This window comes from Archocentrus centrarchus, chromosome 15, assembly GCF_007364275.1.
Source record: "Archocentrus centrarchus isolate MPI-CPG fArcCen1 chromosome 15, fArcCen1, whole genome shotgun sequence".
NCBI lineage: Eukaryota > Metazoa > Chordata > Actinopteri > Cichliformes > Cichlidae > Archocentrus > Archocentrus centrarchus.
The window spans coordinates 9,527,110-9,544,929 of NC_044360.1; the positions used below are offsets into that span (position 1 = coordinate 9,527,110).

The 17,820-nt window shown below is 37.6% G+C and overlaps 1 protein-coding gene across 2 annotated transcripts in view; it reads left to right on the top strand.

Moving 5' to 3' along the window:
* Positions 1 to 17,820, top strand: part of kcnh1a (potassium voltage-gated channel, subfamily H (eag-related), member 1a) — a 49,459-nt gene that overhangs the window by 5,585 nt on the left and 26,054 nt on the right. For both annotated transcript variants that reach the window (XM_030747991.1, XM_030747992.1), the window contains exons 2-6: positions 953 to 1,076; positions 8,435 to 8,541; positions 8,892 to 9,020; positions 10,810 to 10,928; positions 11,266 to 11,658. In XM_030747991.1, coding sequence (XP_030603851.1) covers positions 953 to 1,076; positions 8,435 to 8,541; positions 8,892 to 9,020; positions 10,810 to 10,928; positions 11,266 to 11,658 — 872 coding nt within the window. The remainder of the gene's footprint in view (positions 1 to 952; positions 1,077 to 8,434; positions 8,542 to 8,891; positions 9,021 to 10,809; positions 10,929 to 11,265; positions 11,659 to 17,820) is intronic.

Below are 17,820 nucleotides of genomic sequence, written 5' to 3' on the forward strand. Positions count from 1 at the left end.
AAAATGACACATGTTCACGTTAATGTCTGAAATGTCTGAATTTTTCAGTTTCCCAGGAAAACCCACTGCAGTCATTTGCACGACGTAGTACTCAATCTTAGTTGGAAAAAAAAGCTTCCTCCATATCTTAAAATGAAAAATAGCAACATTATCTGTTTATTTAATGTATTATGACATGAGTAATGGCACTGACGAACAGCTTGAGTGTATAACTGCTGACAGGTTTAAAAAATAGGATGGAAGCAAATACATGTGACTCTGGTTATTTAGGCTTATTAACATTTTAAGCACAAATAAGTTTTGCTCTGAATAATTCAAAATATGCCACATGAGAATTAATGTGCTCTGTTTTCCATAAAGGGGAGATAAAGGTATTTATAGTCTGTATTTCCCAGTCATTTTTCCATATCAATAAATTAATGGCAAATATAACTACTCACCTTTTCCACGCACATATTAAGCACCTAATTGGCCTGTTACAAACTCGACATAGGTAAACACCAAAAGGTAGTAAAAAGCCGTTCTTGCACTGCCAAGAAGAAAATTAATGAAGCAGATATTCAGATGTTTTCTGCATAATCAAAGAGTTTGTGTTTGCTTACATTTGTGAATACTTGCCCTGAGTGTTTAATGGGCCATGGATGACCATGGAGTGTAATAAAATTTTTTAAAGTTCTTTAAGTTTCCAATCTTTCTAATGAAAGACATTAAAAAGACAAACATTACAAGATAAGCACGTGCGCTTTGTATTTGCTCTTAAATCTGTAGGTTTTTCCTGTCTTTAAATCAGTTTTCCTTCTTCAGTTATTTAAGATGCAGTTGCACAAAAATCTTCACTCTTATGTATTTTCCCCTACCCAGTCTGTAGTTGAAGTATTTGTAGTTTATAATGCTGTTTTTAGGAAATGCTGCAAGTTATTTGCCCTTTTATTTCCTGTTTACTCCAAAACAGATACCAACTTTGTCCTGGGAAATGCTCAGATAGTGGACTGGCCCATCGTCTACAGCAATGATGGTTTCTGCAAGCTGTCGGGGTATCACAGAGCAGAGGTGATGCAGAAAAGCAGCACCTGCAGGTAGGCTAAAATGAGCAGTGCGCCTTAGTATGGATGTATGTTAAATGCTCAAGGAAACTGACATATTATTTAAATTTACCAATAGAATTTCAAGAACATATCAATCATATCAAATTAGCTTTGTTTGTTTATGTTCACTACATTTTTTTATTTTATTTTGAAGGGTTGGACTCTGAAGCAAGTTTAACATAGCCAAGCTCTGGCTTGACGGGGGTGGGGGTCATTTAACACAACTGCATATACAGTACCAGTCAAAATGACATATTCACCAATATGAATGGGTGAGTGTGTCCAAACTTTTGACTGGTACTGTAATTGACAATCCATTAAGTGCTGTCTTCAGTCAAGAGACTAGAAAAAAAAGGTATTATTATTAGAATGAGTGCCAGAGATACACCAGCAAAACATAAAACTCATGCTGCAGATAAAGCAAGACAGCAACCAACGTCACAGCTGCACGATAGACTTCTCTAACTTCAATCCATTTAAACTTCATAGGCTACTCAGTGCATTTGGGTATGACACTGGCCCTTTAGTGTGTGTAAATTTAAATTTATTGATATTTTCAGTGAGCGATAGCCTACCAAAATGGTCAGTTTTCTAATCTGTGGCCTATTAGCTGGAATTCCAGCAGTGGAAAATGGACTTGGCAGCTGATTACAGCCAAGCATTAAAAACATATTCATTCATTTTCTGCATCAACAACTAAATATATGCAAATTCCAGTAAGATGTATACTGTTCACACTGCTGTGACTTTACTGTAGAGCTTTCTTCTGTGGTATTATTAGTGCACCGCATGTAGGAAATGTATTCGTTCAGCAGAGAATCTTTTTTGCACTTAAATTACAGAAAATTAAAAGAATAAGTTAAAAAAAAAAAAACAAGCAGGAGCTTATTGATGATTTTAATCCAACACTTTGAATATGAACCTGGTCCGGACCAAGTTATGTGTAAGAGAGGAACATTTGTAATACTGAAAACTTTGAATTTAGGCTCAATATACCCCACTAACCCATAAATTTTGCTTTCTAGAATATCTCTTAGATATTTAGTTATTAGCTTGACACTCTGACAACCTGCTATGCTGCTGCTGTCTTGTGCATCTGGATGAGCTCCTTCTTATGTGGCAATGCTAAAATAATGACACTATTGCTGCTATTATACTATATGATACCAAATCAGGTTTGCTTTAATCAAGTTAGTTTGAATGTTGCCAGTAAAGACATTTGTGGTGCCCTCACTTAGATCCTTGCATGATATAGGCATGGTATTGCGTTGGGTACTATGATAAAAGGTTTGTATTGGGCTGGCATTGTTTGATCTGACAGCAGTCAGTTTAACTTGTAGTTGTGTCACAGTAGGAGCCAATTTCGGTTATGTTTACAGTTACTATGAATCTCTGTGTTCATATGTATTTACACTTCCTATTACCAGGCAGAGTTTGCTTATATAGTAAGGTGGGAAAGCCTTATTTAAGAAGGTTAATATAATCAGTGGTTGGTTGTGCTCTGAAAGATTGTTATACATCTTTATTAAAAAATTGGAGTTATTTTAAGTAGGAAAAATAGATTTGAAAATCTGTAAAAAAGTATCCTCCCCACCCATCCATAAAGTTTAATTAGTTAAAGAGAACCTGAGTAACCTAATAACAGGTTGTTCTTGGCAGCAAGAACTGCAGTCAAGCGCTTGTAATAACTGACTATATGTCTTTCACATCACTGTGAAGGAATTTTGGCCAACTCGTCTTTGCAGAGTTTTTTTAATTCAGTCACATTGGAGGGGTTTTCGGCATGAATGGCCTGTTGAAGGCCATGAAAAGCATCTCAATTGGATTTGAGTCTGGACTTTGACTAGGTCACTCCAAAAACCTTTTTTTTTTTGTTTTTTGTTCTTTTTTTGAGCCATTCAGAGGTGGACTTGCCGATGTGTTTTGGATCATTGTACTGCTCAAGTGTACTTGAGCTTTTGAGCTTCGGGGCACGAAGTGATGGCCGGGCATTCTCCTTCAGGATTTTCTGGTAGAGAACAGAATTCATGGTTCTGCCAATTACACCAAGTTGTAAAGGTCTTGAAGCAGCAAAGTAGCCATAGCACACAACCACCACCATGTTTGATTGCTGGTATGATGTTGTTGTTATGAAATGCTGTGTTAGTTTTATACCAGATGTAACGGGACTCAGACCTTCCAGAAGGTTCAGCTTTTGTCTCATCAGTCCACAGAATATTTTCCCAAAAGTCTTAGAGATCATCAAGATGTTTCCCATCTTGATGATCTCTAAGGCTTTGTGTTCTTTTTGGTCAGCTGTGATTTTCACTTTGAAACTCTCTCATGGGTGATATTTTTGCCCAGTCTCTTTCTTATTGTTGAATCATGGACATTTGGCAGGATGGCCTAGTGTCCTGGGAAGGTTCAGCACTGTTCTGGGATTTCTGCTCTCACCATCATTCACTGGAGTTTCTCATGTTTCTGAGTTCCTGTAGATTGTGGCATGATGTGCAGGTTTTTGAGATCATCACTTTGTCAGACAGATTCTATTTAAGTGATTTCTTGATTTGAAATCATTTATAAAACTGTATTTTGTATTTACTCAGGTGATATATATCCACATTCTTGTGTGTAGCTTTATTTGTTTTACACCTATAGTGCCAGTATTCTCGTATTGGTATATTATCTGGTAGTATATGGTTAAATGGTTTTATTAATTAGATAAGGGGAAGAAATGGATGGATGGATGGACTATATTGCTACTCCTTTCCCACTGCATTGACATCCTCTGGTGATAGATAATGCTCCCGTCAAACCCTCTTGAATGTGTCACCACATTTTTTGCCAGGACTTCCAGTTTATTTGTTTTGCAGTCAGGAAAACTCCCTTCCTGATAAAAGGGAGTTTTTCCTTCCCACTGTCGCCAAGTGCTTGCTCATAGGGGGTCATTTTGACTGTTGGGTTTTCTCTGTATTATTGTAGGGTCTTTACCTACAATACAAAGCACCTTGAGGCGACTGTTTGTTGTGATTTGGTGCTATACAAATAAAATAGAATTGAATTCAACTGAATTGAACACCTTATACCTGTGAGTTACTTTCAGCACCAGTTCCATCTCATCGTTAGTCCAGGGAAAGAAACCTCTTCTCACTTTTTTCTATTGTTGTCTTTTGTGCATCATATTTTCTACAAGCAGCCAGTCACCTGGCCAGTGTGTGTTAATTGTCAGTGTGACAGGAATGTTTAAGCTTTGCCGAAATGCATGAAAGGAGTCAAACCTAAAAGCGCAATTATAAGCCTAACAATTAAAATGTGGATACACAGTTATCAGTGACACTATGGGGCGAAGTTTATTTGTGAAGGGCCTGGCTGTATACGAGACCAAACTGACAGGAAGATCAGTTCTTTTTTGCCAGAGCAGCTCACCAGAGGAAGTTCAAATTACACAGACCACTCAAATTAGATCCCATATGATATTCACACAGTTAAAGACAGTCTAGCAGATTGTTTTTTATTTTTTTTACTGCTGCAGAGCCAGAAACCAGTTAGGAGAGACTAAGATCTGTGATGTAATCAGGTTGTAACAGCTGAAACTGCCTCTGCATCACTGACTGCAGTGGTAAACCTGTGGATATCCGGTGTCCCCCCCATGCTTTCTTTTCAAAACATAAAGGAATAAAAGGTTGTTTGAGTAAGTGAATAATTTCAGGACTCATGTTTGTTGTGCCTACAATAAGGATGCCACTTACCACCATATTAATAGGATCACAGTGAAACAGTTGATGCTGCCAAATCTGAAAACCGTGGGAGATTTCATCTGTTGTGGGAGATGGTGTCACAGCCAGCACTGCGGCTATTGCTGATATAGACCCTCGGGTCCCCAAACATAAGCTGCAGAACACTTGCCAATGCAAATATTGAAGTCAGTGTGTAATAGTCCACTTTAGGTTTAATTTTAGGTCGATAAATCAGTCAAATCACCTAAAATCTTCTGACTGACTTTGAGACATGACAGAAAGCAGTTTGGAAGCACTTTGTAATTTGGTGCTGAAAATGAGTGAGGGAGGAACCTGATAATTAAGAAATCATTAATGAGTTATTTCTGCAGTAGGTAATGATGAACTGTAGGAGAACAGAGTGGGAGATATATTCATTACTAATTACTTAATTATTGTGGTGAAAGATCATGCTGAGCACTTACGATCGAGCACCTCACAAGAGTGAGGAGGAGCACAAAAAGAGAAATTAATGATTAATTATCAATGAATGAATGCAGGTCAGAGATATATTAAGGATTTAAATTAAATTAATAAAACACAAAAATACAGCACAGAATGAAAGGACATGTTTTGAATTAATTTCTACATTTGTATATAAAAACTTATGAATTCTTTGTTTCTTCATAGCTATATTTCTCTATTTAATTTTGTGTATTTCTATATTTATTCACATATTTATTCCTGCATTTAAGTGTGGTGAGTTCTCCTATCACCAGTCTAAAGCAGGGCTTAGTGAACCAAACCGAAACAAATAATTACTATTAAATATGCATGACACAAGCCAACTATTGACCTATTAGCTACACCCAATAGGAGCTGGTTATAGCCTGCTGTATTATAGAGGCCTTGTAAAAACAAGCGGTAAGCATTTTTTTAGCCATTGCTGTAGGGAGATGTTAGGAAAGTTAGTGTGCTAGTATCTCCTCCTTTCTTTGTGATTCTTTCTTTTTTTGGTATACAGTCCCTGACAAAAAAAAAAGTAGACACATGAGTTAGTCATCCTGAGACTAGGGATTTGAAATCTTGACATTATTATCCCCAAAGAGGTTGACTCATTGACTGCTCCACTGGGGAGTTATTGGTTTCTGCACACCTTCTAAGGAGTTAACTCAGTGAGACTGCATGTGCAGTGTGGTAGTGTTTTTTGTCTTCAAACACATAAAAATATTGGTGATAAAATTCTGAAAAATATCATTCTGGTTATTGTCGTATCTGGTTTATTGTCACATTTGATGCAACATTTGGCAAAATAAAATATATTGTGGATGCAGTACCAATTCAGTTAAGACCCCTAATATTACACCATTTGAAATAATCAAAGAAATCTGTCCCAATTTTACTTTGGAATTGCACGAATATACACTGTTACAGCGCCATCTGTTGGTGCAGTACCTTGCGTTTGGGGGGATTTTGGAATGAGGTCATTAAATTTAATGCTTTCTTATAGTTTTTGCTGCAACAGCACTCAGCAGGTAAAAACAGAAGATGATGAATAAGCTTCCTGTAGTTTCACTGCTTTGTCAGATGTTTGTCTCAGATTTTCTGATATTATCATGTTAAATGGGGCATTATTCTTACACGAAGCTACGCATAGAATTTGGCAAAATAACCAAAAGGCAACTACTCTCAATAACATTACAGTTAATAGAAATCATTTAAAATATATATATTATAGACAAAAAATTTTTAGGTTGAAGCTGCAGTTTCTCACACCTACCTTTCTTAAAGTATATAAATACCCCAGCCATATAAAAGGGCATTATGACCACAATCATTTTCCTGGGGCAGTGATTACCAAAGCAAAAATGCTGGTATATCTCAGCCTCAACATAGTCATAAGGACTGAATCCGAGCCAAGCAGCAAAAATCAGCTATTAATGGGTTACTGGTGTTATTGCCAGGTTTTAACTGCTTGCAGTGTTTTTATGCATTCCTAAGCGTTGTCTGTGTAGATTCTCAGTCATCCAGGTCATAGTAGTCTCTGGAGCTTGAAAAAGGCGACTGGACTTCTTTTTGTTTCTTGAAGACGTTTCACCTCTCATCCGAAAGGCTTCTTCAGTTCTCAACCAAATGGTGGAGAGACCCAGGTATTTAAACCCCTGTGGGCGTATGAGCACATGATCAATAGAGGGTCATAACCACCTCCAGGGGACTACGCCCACAGGGGTTTAAATACCTGGGTCTCTCCACCATTTGGTTGAGAACTGAAGAAGCCTTTCGGATGAGAGGTGAAACGTCTTCAAGAAACAAAAAGAAGTCCAGTCGCCTTTTTCAAGCTCCGGAGATTCCTAAGCGTTAAGTGTTCCCTTTCTTAAACACTTGTTACATAAAGTTTTCCTAATTCTTAGTGTAGAATGCATGCTGTATTTCTTTATGAGTCCTCATTCTCTGTTTTTTAGTTGTGTCCATTCCTTCTCAGATCAGTTATATTTTTGTTTTATCTGAACCATTTCTAAAAAAAAAAAAAAAAAAAAAAAAAAAGTCAGTTCTTTTTAACTAGTGTTAGGTAGTACCCACTTTTATTTATCTTCAGAGATGTTGCCATACCTTTAATCATCATTCTGTTTAAGTTTTTTATGTAAAAAAAATACCCCAATAAAATCCTCAGCCTTATTATGAGCTCATAAAACATTCACAAAGTGTGGATTTATAATGTTTTTCAAGATGACTCAATCATAAAATGTGCACTCATTCCTCAAGAGTCTAATAACGAGAGCTCTTTTTGCTGTGTACTCATCAAAGATTAAATTTCTTTCATATATATATATATATATGTATGTATGTATGTATGTATGTATATATATATGTATGTATTTATTCCTATATCAGATCATCAGTAGATATGCAGTTTCAAACCTGTGGGAATGTACACACATGATTATGATGATGAAGTGATTTGAGGAATTGTTATTATTACAAATCTTTCTTTGAAGAATGTCATTCTCCTCCCCGCATTGAGGGAAGACGGGAGATGTGAGATGAGGACATTCATCAGTGATGTTACATCAAGCGCTGGTCTGAAAAGTCTCTGCAGCATCAGAATTTAGTCTCATTAAATTTATCCTTCCTTTTGTATTTCATAACAGACTATATTTAGACCATGCTGGAGCAGGCTGCTACTGAGGCTGGCACTAATAAGTAAAGTGAGATGAATGTCTCTGTAGCGTGCTTAAAAGTGTTCATGGTTGCTTAACCCATCTTCAGCTTTAATTTGCATTTGGCCAATTAGCATCCAGGGCTGCATTATGCTTTCAGGGTACGTTTATATGAGTTTTAACCTACTTTATATTTTACACAGCTCGCTCTGCACAGTTTAGGTATAGCTCTTTATAACTGAATTTAATTTTAGAGACTAAGACATGACTAAGGCATGATTTTAAAGTTAAATGTAGTGACATGAAAAAGGCGTCAAAGCAGTGTTTGTCTTTTAAGCCAACAGAACAAAATCTCACAAGGTAATCTAACCAGGGAACGTACTTTAAGATATTCACAAATTCAAACTTTTCTCACCACTCTTCAGCGCAAGAGTGATAGAAAAAAGGTGCTTGTCTATGAAATATTCAAATTGTTATTTCCCTTTGTGTTTTCCAGCTTCATGTACGGGGAGCTCACAGACAAGGACACGACAGAAAAAATGCGACTAACATTTGAGAATTATGAGATGAACTCATTTGAAATACTGATGTACAAGAAAAACAGTGAGTAGCGACTCCACATGCGAGAAAAGCGAAAAACCTCCACTGTCTCCTCGTCATGCAAATGTATTCAGAGCCTCTGCAACATACAGCAGAGTTCAAAGGTGGCCCAGAACATTTCTACCTCTTGAAATGTTCTAATTGGTTGAGAGCCAGACCAGAGGAACCTTCCTCAGCAAAATGTGGGACTGTTTGTTTCCAGCTGCTGCTGTAGATTGCAAAGTTTTGAAAGTCCTAAACATTTCTACTACACTATGGAATCAAAATTTCTGCTATACATGCACACTCTGAAACTTTGCCCTTATAATAAACAGGTGATGCAGCTAAATGTGTGCTGTTCTTTGTACTTTCAGGGACACCTGTTTGGTTTTTTGTGAAGATTGCTCCTATTCGAAATGAACAAGAAAAAGTGGTCCTGTTTCTCTGCACATTCAGCGACATCACAGCCTTTAAACAGCCTATTGAAGATGATTCTTCCAAAGGTTAGAGTCTGTGCAATTTTAATTTGTTCAACTTCATGCTTTTATCAAACAGGGTGCCTACATCAGAGTGAGTAAAATAAAAAAAAAAAAGTGGATTTTCATCCATACTTGGGCACCAAATGGCCCTGCAAAATCCTGTTAGATCTTTTTGGTCCACTATGACAGAGCTGTGTGATCTGCAGCTTTTCATTTAGAGGTAGAAGTACAGTCAGTCTGCCAGCTTTCACCATTTAACCCTGTACATTGTGCATCTGCTCTGGCAAGTACCTAGTCAGTCAAACATGCCTCATCATGATAGTTATCAGTACAGAGCACAAAAAAGTTAGTCACTCGACTGTATGAGTGTTAAAGACAGCTAAAATAGAACATGACTTAGTGCAAGAGAGCATCTAGAAATAAGCAACACAGGCAAAAACAGCGTGCGTGGTTAACATGAAACTGAGATTATTATAGTCCAGGCTTGAGCATAAAAAGATACAGTAAGAGGAAAAGACACGTGAGTGTGTGCTGTCTGAAAAGAGACTGGAGACTGTATTTAGAGAAAGAACATGTAGTAGTCCCAATACACAGGTTAAGCTGCAAATTAAAAGTAATATGTTGTCATACTGTATTACAGAAAAAAGTCTTAGGGAGGTTGATGAATGGATGTACTCATCTCTATTAAAATGTCTGTTTCATTTAACCATAATAAATCTAGTAGAACAAATTTTCTGTAGACCTTTGGGGTGAAAGAAGCTAGCTGTATAGACAACGCTGACATATTACCAACTTTTAAGCTGATTGTTCGATCTAGCAGAGAAGGAGTGATATTTTTAATCATTTGGACTCATCTTTTTATCCACCTTATGGACATAGATTTCCAGTGTTTCCACTCCTTTCTGCTCTGTTTTCAGTCTTCACCAACTCTTCAGTGAAATATCGGACTCTGAATGCTTAACTGTATTCACCAGCCAGTGGCTGACTGTCTGTCTGCTGCTCGGTTCTCAGTAGGGGACATAAACTGTTTTTGCTGAAAACAGCCGGCTGCTGTGACCATAAACAACATTAATGAGAGCAAACCAGAACACTAAGCTACCGATGCAATGTTGCTATGAAATCTAAACACCACCCTCATTATGAGCCATTTTTGGACCTGATTTAAACACTTGAGAAACACACAAGAAGTTGAATTATGTATAATGTATGTGCACACATCTCCATTCTTAAAAATGTGTGTTGTGATTCTGTTATATGTATGAGTACAGTAAGCACACCGTTAGTGCGCCCCATACACAGCATATCAGCGCAAACCCCTCATACTAACTGTCAAACTCAGTGGCAGGCAGGTGTTGATTTGGGCTTGTTTTGTAGCCACAGGACCAAGGCACCTTGCAGTCATTAAGTTGACCACGAACTCTTCTGTATACCAAAATATTCTAGAGTCAAATGTGAGGCCATCTCCAACAGCTAAAGCTCAGCCAAAATTGGGTCATGAAACAGACAATGGTCCCAAGCACAGCAGCAAATCTGCAACAGAATGAAAATGTTGCAAGGCTGGATCTCAACCTGACGATATGCTGTGGCGGGACCTTAGGAGAGCTGGAAGCTTGCTGAAGTTGTTGATGCCCTAACATACCCAGATGATAATCAAGGTTTAAGAAGCATACTTAGTAAGTGCGGAGCAAATGTTCAATAGTGAAAAAAGTGATTTCAGATCCTCAATCCCGCAAACATGTTGTAGCCTCAGGAAAAATATGAAGTATTAAGACTCGTATTGAAAATTTGCTTTCTGTTGGTGTTTAATGATCAGGCTGGGGAAAGTTTGCCCGACTGACTCGTGCTCTAACAAGCAGCAGAGGAGTTTTACAACAGCTGCAGCCCACAGTTCACAAAGGAGAGAACGTCCTCAAGCACTCCCGCCTCGCTGAGGTAAGGGTCATTCATTGGTTTTTATTTTGCGTTAAACATTGTTACATTCTGTAGGAAATAAAATATCCATAGATCTAAAATGCTGCTTAGATGTAATTTGTAGCAGAAGCTCTAATAAAAATATGAATACTGTGTACGAGAGGGCAAACTGAGAAACTGAACAGGGGAATCTGTTACATAAGGGCCAACTTTGGGGACATTTTTCATGAGCAGGTGAGCTTTAGTCACTAATAGGGTTGCGTAATATAAACCTTAGCTGCGCCATTTTTAGCTTCCTATTGTGTAAATTTTTCTGTCTTTTTTGACTTTCACATCTTTTTTTTTTTTTTTTGTGCAGGTTCTGCAGCTCGGTTCAGATATCCTACCTCAGTACAAGCAGGAGACCCCCAAAACTCCACCTCACATCATCCTGCACTACTGCCTCTTCAAGACCACGTGGGATTGGGTCATCCTTATCCTCACCTTCTACACTGCCATCATGGTGCCCTACAATGTCTCCTTCAAGATGAAGCAGAACAACGTGATGTGGCTGGTGGTAGACAGCATTGTGGATGTCATCTTTTTGGTGGACATTGTTTTAAACTTCCACACTACATTTGTTGGACCTGCTGGTGAGGTCATCTCAGACCCCAAGCTGATTCGAATGAATTACCTGAAAACTTGGTTTGTCATTGACCTGCTGTCCTGCCTGCCATATGATGTCATCAACGCCTTCGAGAATGTAGATGAGGTGAGTGCAGCATTGTGCGTACGACTCAAATGATTTGTTGCTTGAAAGCCTGCTTCCCAAATTATAGCAGCTGCTGTTTTTATCTTTTCTTTGGCTGATAGTAAACTAAATATTTTGAGTGGGTTGCTTTATCAAAAATTTAATTTATTATTTTTTATCTTAGGCTCTTTGTAGTGTTCATCAAGCTGTTCGTGAACAGCTTTTGCTGTGTGGCGAGGCACAGTTTCCTGCTGGGGGAGGACACAGCTGTCAGGGAGTGCCTTTGTGTGCAGGAATGTTTTTAGATTCATATCAAGTAACAATCCCATGAATGACAGAACATAGAACAGTAATGAGATGACCAGTGCCTCTTACTTCAGTTTGAATTGGGTGGTTTGGTAATGGTTTGGTCTGGTAAATGTTTATTCAATATTAATAACAAGAGGCTTCTAAATCAGAATTTTGTCGGTCAAACTGAATTTAGCATTTAACAGTGATGATTGAAATACATGTTATCCCCTGTTGGATGAATTTTTTCTAAATTATGAGAAAGGCAACAAATATGTATTTCTTACTTTATTGATCTTACTTTATTGATTCTTACTTTATTGATCCCAAAGGGAAATTACAGTAGTAATTTCCCTTTGGGATCAATAAAGTATTCTGACTGACTGACTTATGAAATCAGTCTTTTTCACCTAATTTTTTTTAACTTCGCTTTAAGCAACATGGAAATACAGAAATATCAACAAATTACTGCAAGAAATGAATTTCCTGCTATGCGATAACTGATCTCTAAGAAACTTTTGAAGCTTCAGAGTTTCGTAGCAGTGGTTGGCCACATTCCTTGTTGTTGAATGATATGAATTTAACTTTTTTTTAAAAAAAGTTAAAAGTGCTGCAGTGTTGTTTACTCAAGCCTGGGTTATTTGCTTGTACCAACTCTGCAGTAATGAGGAGGAGAACGGTGGAGATCACTGTAACGTTGCATGAACGAGGCCTTTATTTCTTTTCTCATAGGGCAGCAAACATGATGCCCAACATTTGTATAGGTGTTATTCTGAAATCTATACACTAAATGGTTTATTACACTAGATGCTGACATGCACTTCACAGTGACTGCAGCCTTGTTGCAAACTTCCTGCAGCGAGAGACTTAGATTACATACACGATCCTTAAAGATGAAGGCTTTACTGGTGTAAAGTGTATCACTCCGCATCAGATTACTGCTTCTCTCATCAGTTAACCATGAGGACAGCGCATGTTGTTATGTGGATAAACAAATCCTGAAGAATCTTAGTTTGATCTTAGTTAAAGCCCTGTTAATATATCACAATAATTTTGTTTCCAAGTAAGCATCAGTATGCTTGAAGATTTTCATCATAGAAGGTGTGGTAAAGATTTAATAAAAAAATGAACTACAATCCAAAGCCTGTCTGTGTAATCTGATACATGCTTTATAGATGGTGGTGTCAGCCCTATGACCGCATCTAAAATGTAAAAACTGCACACCAGCTGTACACCAATCAGGACTTTTCTTACTTTCGTTTGTTGGAGATTGAACAATGGAAAAATTATTTCCCTGTTAACTGCAAGTTAAAATCATATAAATAATGATTTGATGGATGGGTTATTAGATTATGATGCAGCCATTTAACCACATTTAACAACTACTCTGTATCAGTGCCTGCTCACTGGTTGTTATTTTCGGTAGGGACATTAAAAAACAAGTTTAATGAACAGCTTAATAATATGCTTGTTTGTGAATAAATGTTCCACTATAGTGATGACTGTTTGCTGGAGAGCCATCATAGGATCTCGAGATAATTGGCACATTTTAATTTGGGGAAGGAGTGTTAACAGTGTTCAGCTCGCCTACTCGCCAGTGCTCCGCTGTGTCACTGATGCCCTAAGGCCATTAACACCTAATGACAGCTGACTAATCACGGGAAGCAGTGCCATTTTGCCAGACAAGCACTTTGAGTTAGTCGATTTTTAATGGCTAAATTTCAGATTCATAATGTGATGAAGGAAGGTTTACTGAAAGCCTGTCTCGCTTTGCTGGTTCTCTGACAAAAAAGGGTTATCCCTTCACTTACATGATACTATTTCTAATCTGCATCTTATCAAAGGGACAAAACAACTTCAAGGTTTACATGTTTAAAAAAAAAAAACATACATGCCTAGCTGTGTCTGATGTGAGGAGAAACCACAGTTTCACAATCTGGCCGAAATGTTTCTGGAGATCCTTTTTTCACCCCTCTCAAACAAACGTGTTGATTAGGCACCTTAAAGTCCTGCATTTGTTGGTATTCATCATGCCAGTGCATCATTTTGTTTTAGTGTCTGTATTTATGTCACATCTCTTGATGTGTGTATGTTTTTGCTGTGTAAAATGCTGTAATAGCAGTTTACAGGGCTTTCTCTCACACAGTGAACAGCATATTTCACCTCTCAGGGACTGTAGAGTATCCCATGCAGTATCAGATATGCAGTAGTAATGCTTATTGGTGGGCAGAGAGCATTCAGTTGTGTTTGCAGATCAAGCATTTTGTCCTTTCTAGTCTTTCAGTGGTTCAGCATTCCAAATGCTGACGGCTTCAGGTGACCGGAGCAGTCAGGGGTCAGGAGAATGGGGGGGACGCAACCTTTTTGTGACTTGAAGGATAATGCTGGTATTGTTTGATCACTTCATGCTCATCAAAGAAAAACTAAACCAACCAAAAGTACATGAAAAAGGCTATGCTGCAGGCTATGATTCAAATGTAGAATTAGTTGATTAAAAAAGACAGTTGATTATATAAATTGCTCCCAGTTTAAGTAAATATGCCATTACTTCTAGCTTCAAATTATGAAATAATTAATCTACTGATTTGACAGTAGATTGAAATTTTTGTTCTTTGTACTGTCAGTGGAACAAAATATAGATACATTTTCTAAAATAATAAACCAAATTGTGTTCAGTTTTTCATGCATTGATAATTGAGATAGAGCATTCACAGGAATGTGTGTTGTTTCCAAAACAAATTGGAGCCTCACTCAGGCTGGGATTATACTCAGTTGCGTACAAGTACACCAGACAGCTGCGGAAATCACGATCGAGTATTTTTGGTGCATTGGGTGGCGTGTCTGTGCAGTCAAGTCAGAACTTGTGGCCACAACAAATTGGAGGGTGAGCAAATGCCTGTAAGAGGCTTCTGATGATCAAATTTGCATAACTGAGACCCAAGAGGGCCCAGCATACCCAGGGAAGTGGAAGCAGTGGTGTCATAGGATAACTGTTGCACAGCATTACTGGGGATCCAAACTCCATAGGCGCCCTGCAGGTTAATGCAATTTAAAGTTCTTTACAGATGACGGGACATAAAATATCTGGAACGAGTCATAAAGTCATATAAAATAACAAAAGCCAGGCTAAAGAGGTACATTTTAAGTTTGGGTAAATTATATAGACAGTCAACTCTCAGCAACTTTAAAACAACCATCAAAAACTGATAAAATATGTAGTTGCATGCATTCATGTGTTCTTTTTTTTGATCGTACAGTATACAGTTGTCTAGAGAGACACAGAATCATGGCCACGGTGTAGTCTTTGCAGTATACTATAAACTGAGCATGCTCAGTGCATACTTGAAAGGAAGCCAGGTGTCATTCCAATGAAGTGGCTGCTAAATCTGTGGAAAATTATATGATGTGGCTTTGGCAGCTGAACACTACTTGTTAGGTGTTGCTGGGTTTATCCTGTAACATATATTATGTTTGTTTTTGTCTCTTTTCAAATCCATTGAAAAGAGATTATTTGCTTGTTATGCTGCCAAGGATAGAGTGTTGCCTTTATCCATTGAAATAATTACTCATTTAGGTCATTATTATTCATTTAAGGTGTTTATCACACCAATATGTCAGGTATTCAAAGGTCAGTGGTTCTGTCAGTTGAATATAATTATACATTAAATATTTTTTTTATAGATTTCACTGCGTGCCAGAGAAAAACAGGCTATTCACTGGATTACCTTAGACTTACTGTTTTACAGCCTTGACAGATACCGTTAAATTCATTTTTAAAAATTCTACTGGAGTTGAAGATAATTATTTGTTGTAGCCTTACACAAAACAGTGCAGCTTAATACTTGTATGCATCTACTGTAAGGATCAAATGTGATAAGGCAATGGATGCATTGGCGTCAAAGCCATGATGGCAATCCCAGGATCATCTTCCAATGTGTTTCTGCAACAACTCAGTGACTCCAATTTGTTCCAAATTGCTTTGAGGCAATCCATGGCAAGGGTAAATGAGAGCGAGCAAACAATCGCCTGTGTTATTAAACCGGTGCAGAAACATCTTGCTGCTGCTGCTGCTGTAGACCTTAACGACTGACATGAATAACTTTGATGGCTGTTTTCCCCAACAGGTTCCCAAATAGGGAAAAGAAGATCATTAACAGGGAGCCGCTGTCAAAGTTATTCTCGGCAATTTGAAAGACTGATTTGTTTTTAAATGAGTGATAACCCAAAACTACACTAAATGGACCACCTCGTGTTGCAAGTAGCTTGAAATAATAAAGCATGCTTTGCACTGGATACACTTTAAAAAGCAGATAAAAATGTTCTTTTGTGTTTTCGTTCATTTGATTATTAAATGTTGATTTATTTTTAAAAAATGTGTTTATTCATCGCTTATCAATGATCAAGTATCTTTTCTCTTACTTGTGCTTCGTATTTTTTGTTTTTCTTCTTTTTATCCCTTCATTCTGTTTGCATGGCTCCCCCCCCATCTTCTTCTGCCTGTGTTCATGCATGGAACGTGATGGGAAGAATTGGAACCACCGAGCTGTCACTCAAGTAGGCTTCAGTTTGATTAGAATATCATAGAATGTGTTTCTATTTTACTTGTAGACACGCATTTACACAATAAAACATTATGTTAAAGTCTCCAACAGTAGTTACACAATCTTCACGAGTGCTCAACGAGAATATGGAACCGGCACCAGGAGCAGAAATGCATGAAATGTCAAAATAAGAAATGAGATGCGTGTTTTCTTTTTTCCCAGCTAAAGATTGTCTTCTACAATATTTAAAAATGAGCATTATTAAAATTGCATGAGAGCAGATTGAGTCCTCACATTAGCAGTCATTTATGACAAACTGACTACAGTTAAAATTTCAACATAAGAATCATTGTGGAATTAAAAATATCTTTTAACACAGGCTGTTTTGGACATAGAGTGATATACATTATGAGAGCCACCTCTTTCTGTTAGCCATCTCTGATAACTTCCATTTCTTAACTGGCTAACTTAACCAATGTTGAGTTTAAGGCTAAAATTCTGCCAGTCTGCAGGTTAAGGTCATTCTTAGCCTGCAGACTGGCAGAAATAAAATAAAAGGCTCTTTGCCTAAATTTGCTGAATGATATTATATCAAAAGTTGCTGCAGGAAAATTCAGGAAAAAGTAAAAGACCAAAAGGAATAAATAAAAATAAATGTAAATAAAAATTTAAAGACCATAGGAACCTAGTTGGGAGAGTGTTTTGTAATAAAAAGATGTGCTGTTTTGGTACCAAGTGCACTCTAATTGTTACTTTTAGTGTTACTGAAAAGGAAACAAGTACTCAGAGGTTTTACTTAATTTCCACAGTGCTAGCTTCACTTTCACCAAACTCCAGTAGCATCACAAACAGCCAATCGCTGTCCCCTTCCAGTCCACAAATGGCATATTGGTTTACAACATAGCCTCCAGCATGTTAGTACATATTTTATGAGGCAGTGTAAATCCATCACAAAATGTTATTACTCCTGGTAAAGCCACAAATCAAATCTAATTTAAACAAACAAGATATTCTGTGTCAGAGCTTTAAAGGTGCGAGTAGGTGTATTTTGGAAGTGTGGCTCTACTGCCATATTTAGTGTGCAGACATGATAATATAATCTAACTGCATCTCCTCAAAAAGGCAAATAAGCACATCCACTAGCTTTTCCTTTGATTAAATCTCTCTCATATCTCTTCACTGGCAAACTTTTCTTCCAACTTATGCTTGTAGAATGTTCAGCAGAAGCACGATTGCTCTGATAATTAAATCATGTCAGAGCTCAGAGCTGTAAAGTGATTTCAGAGAAGCTGAGGTGTCTGGCAGGCAGCTAGATCAGATCAAATGACAGTGAGCGCTGCAGTTGTACTGGCAT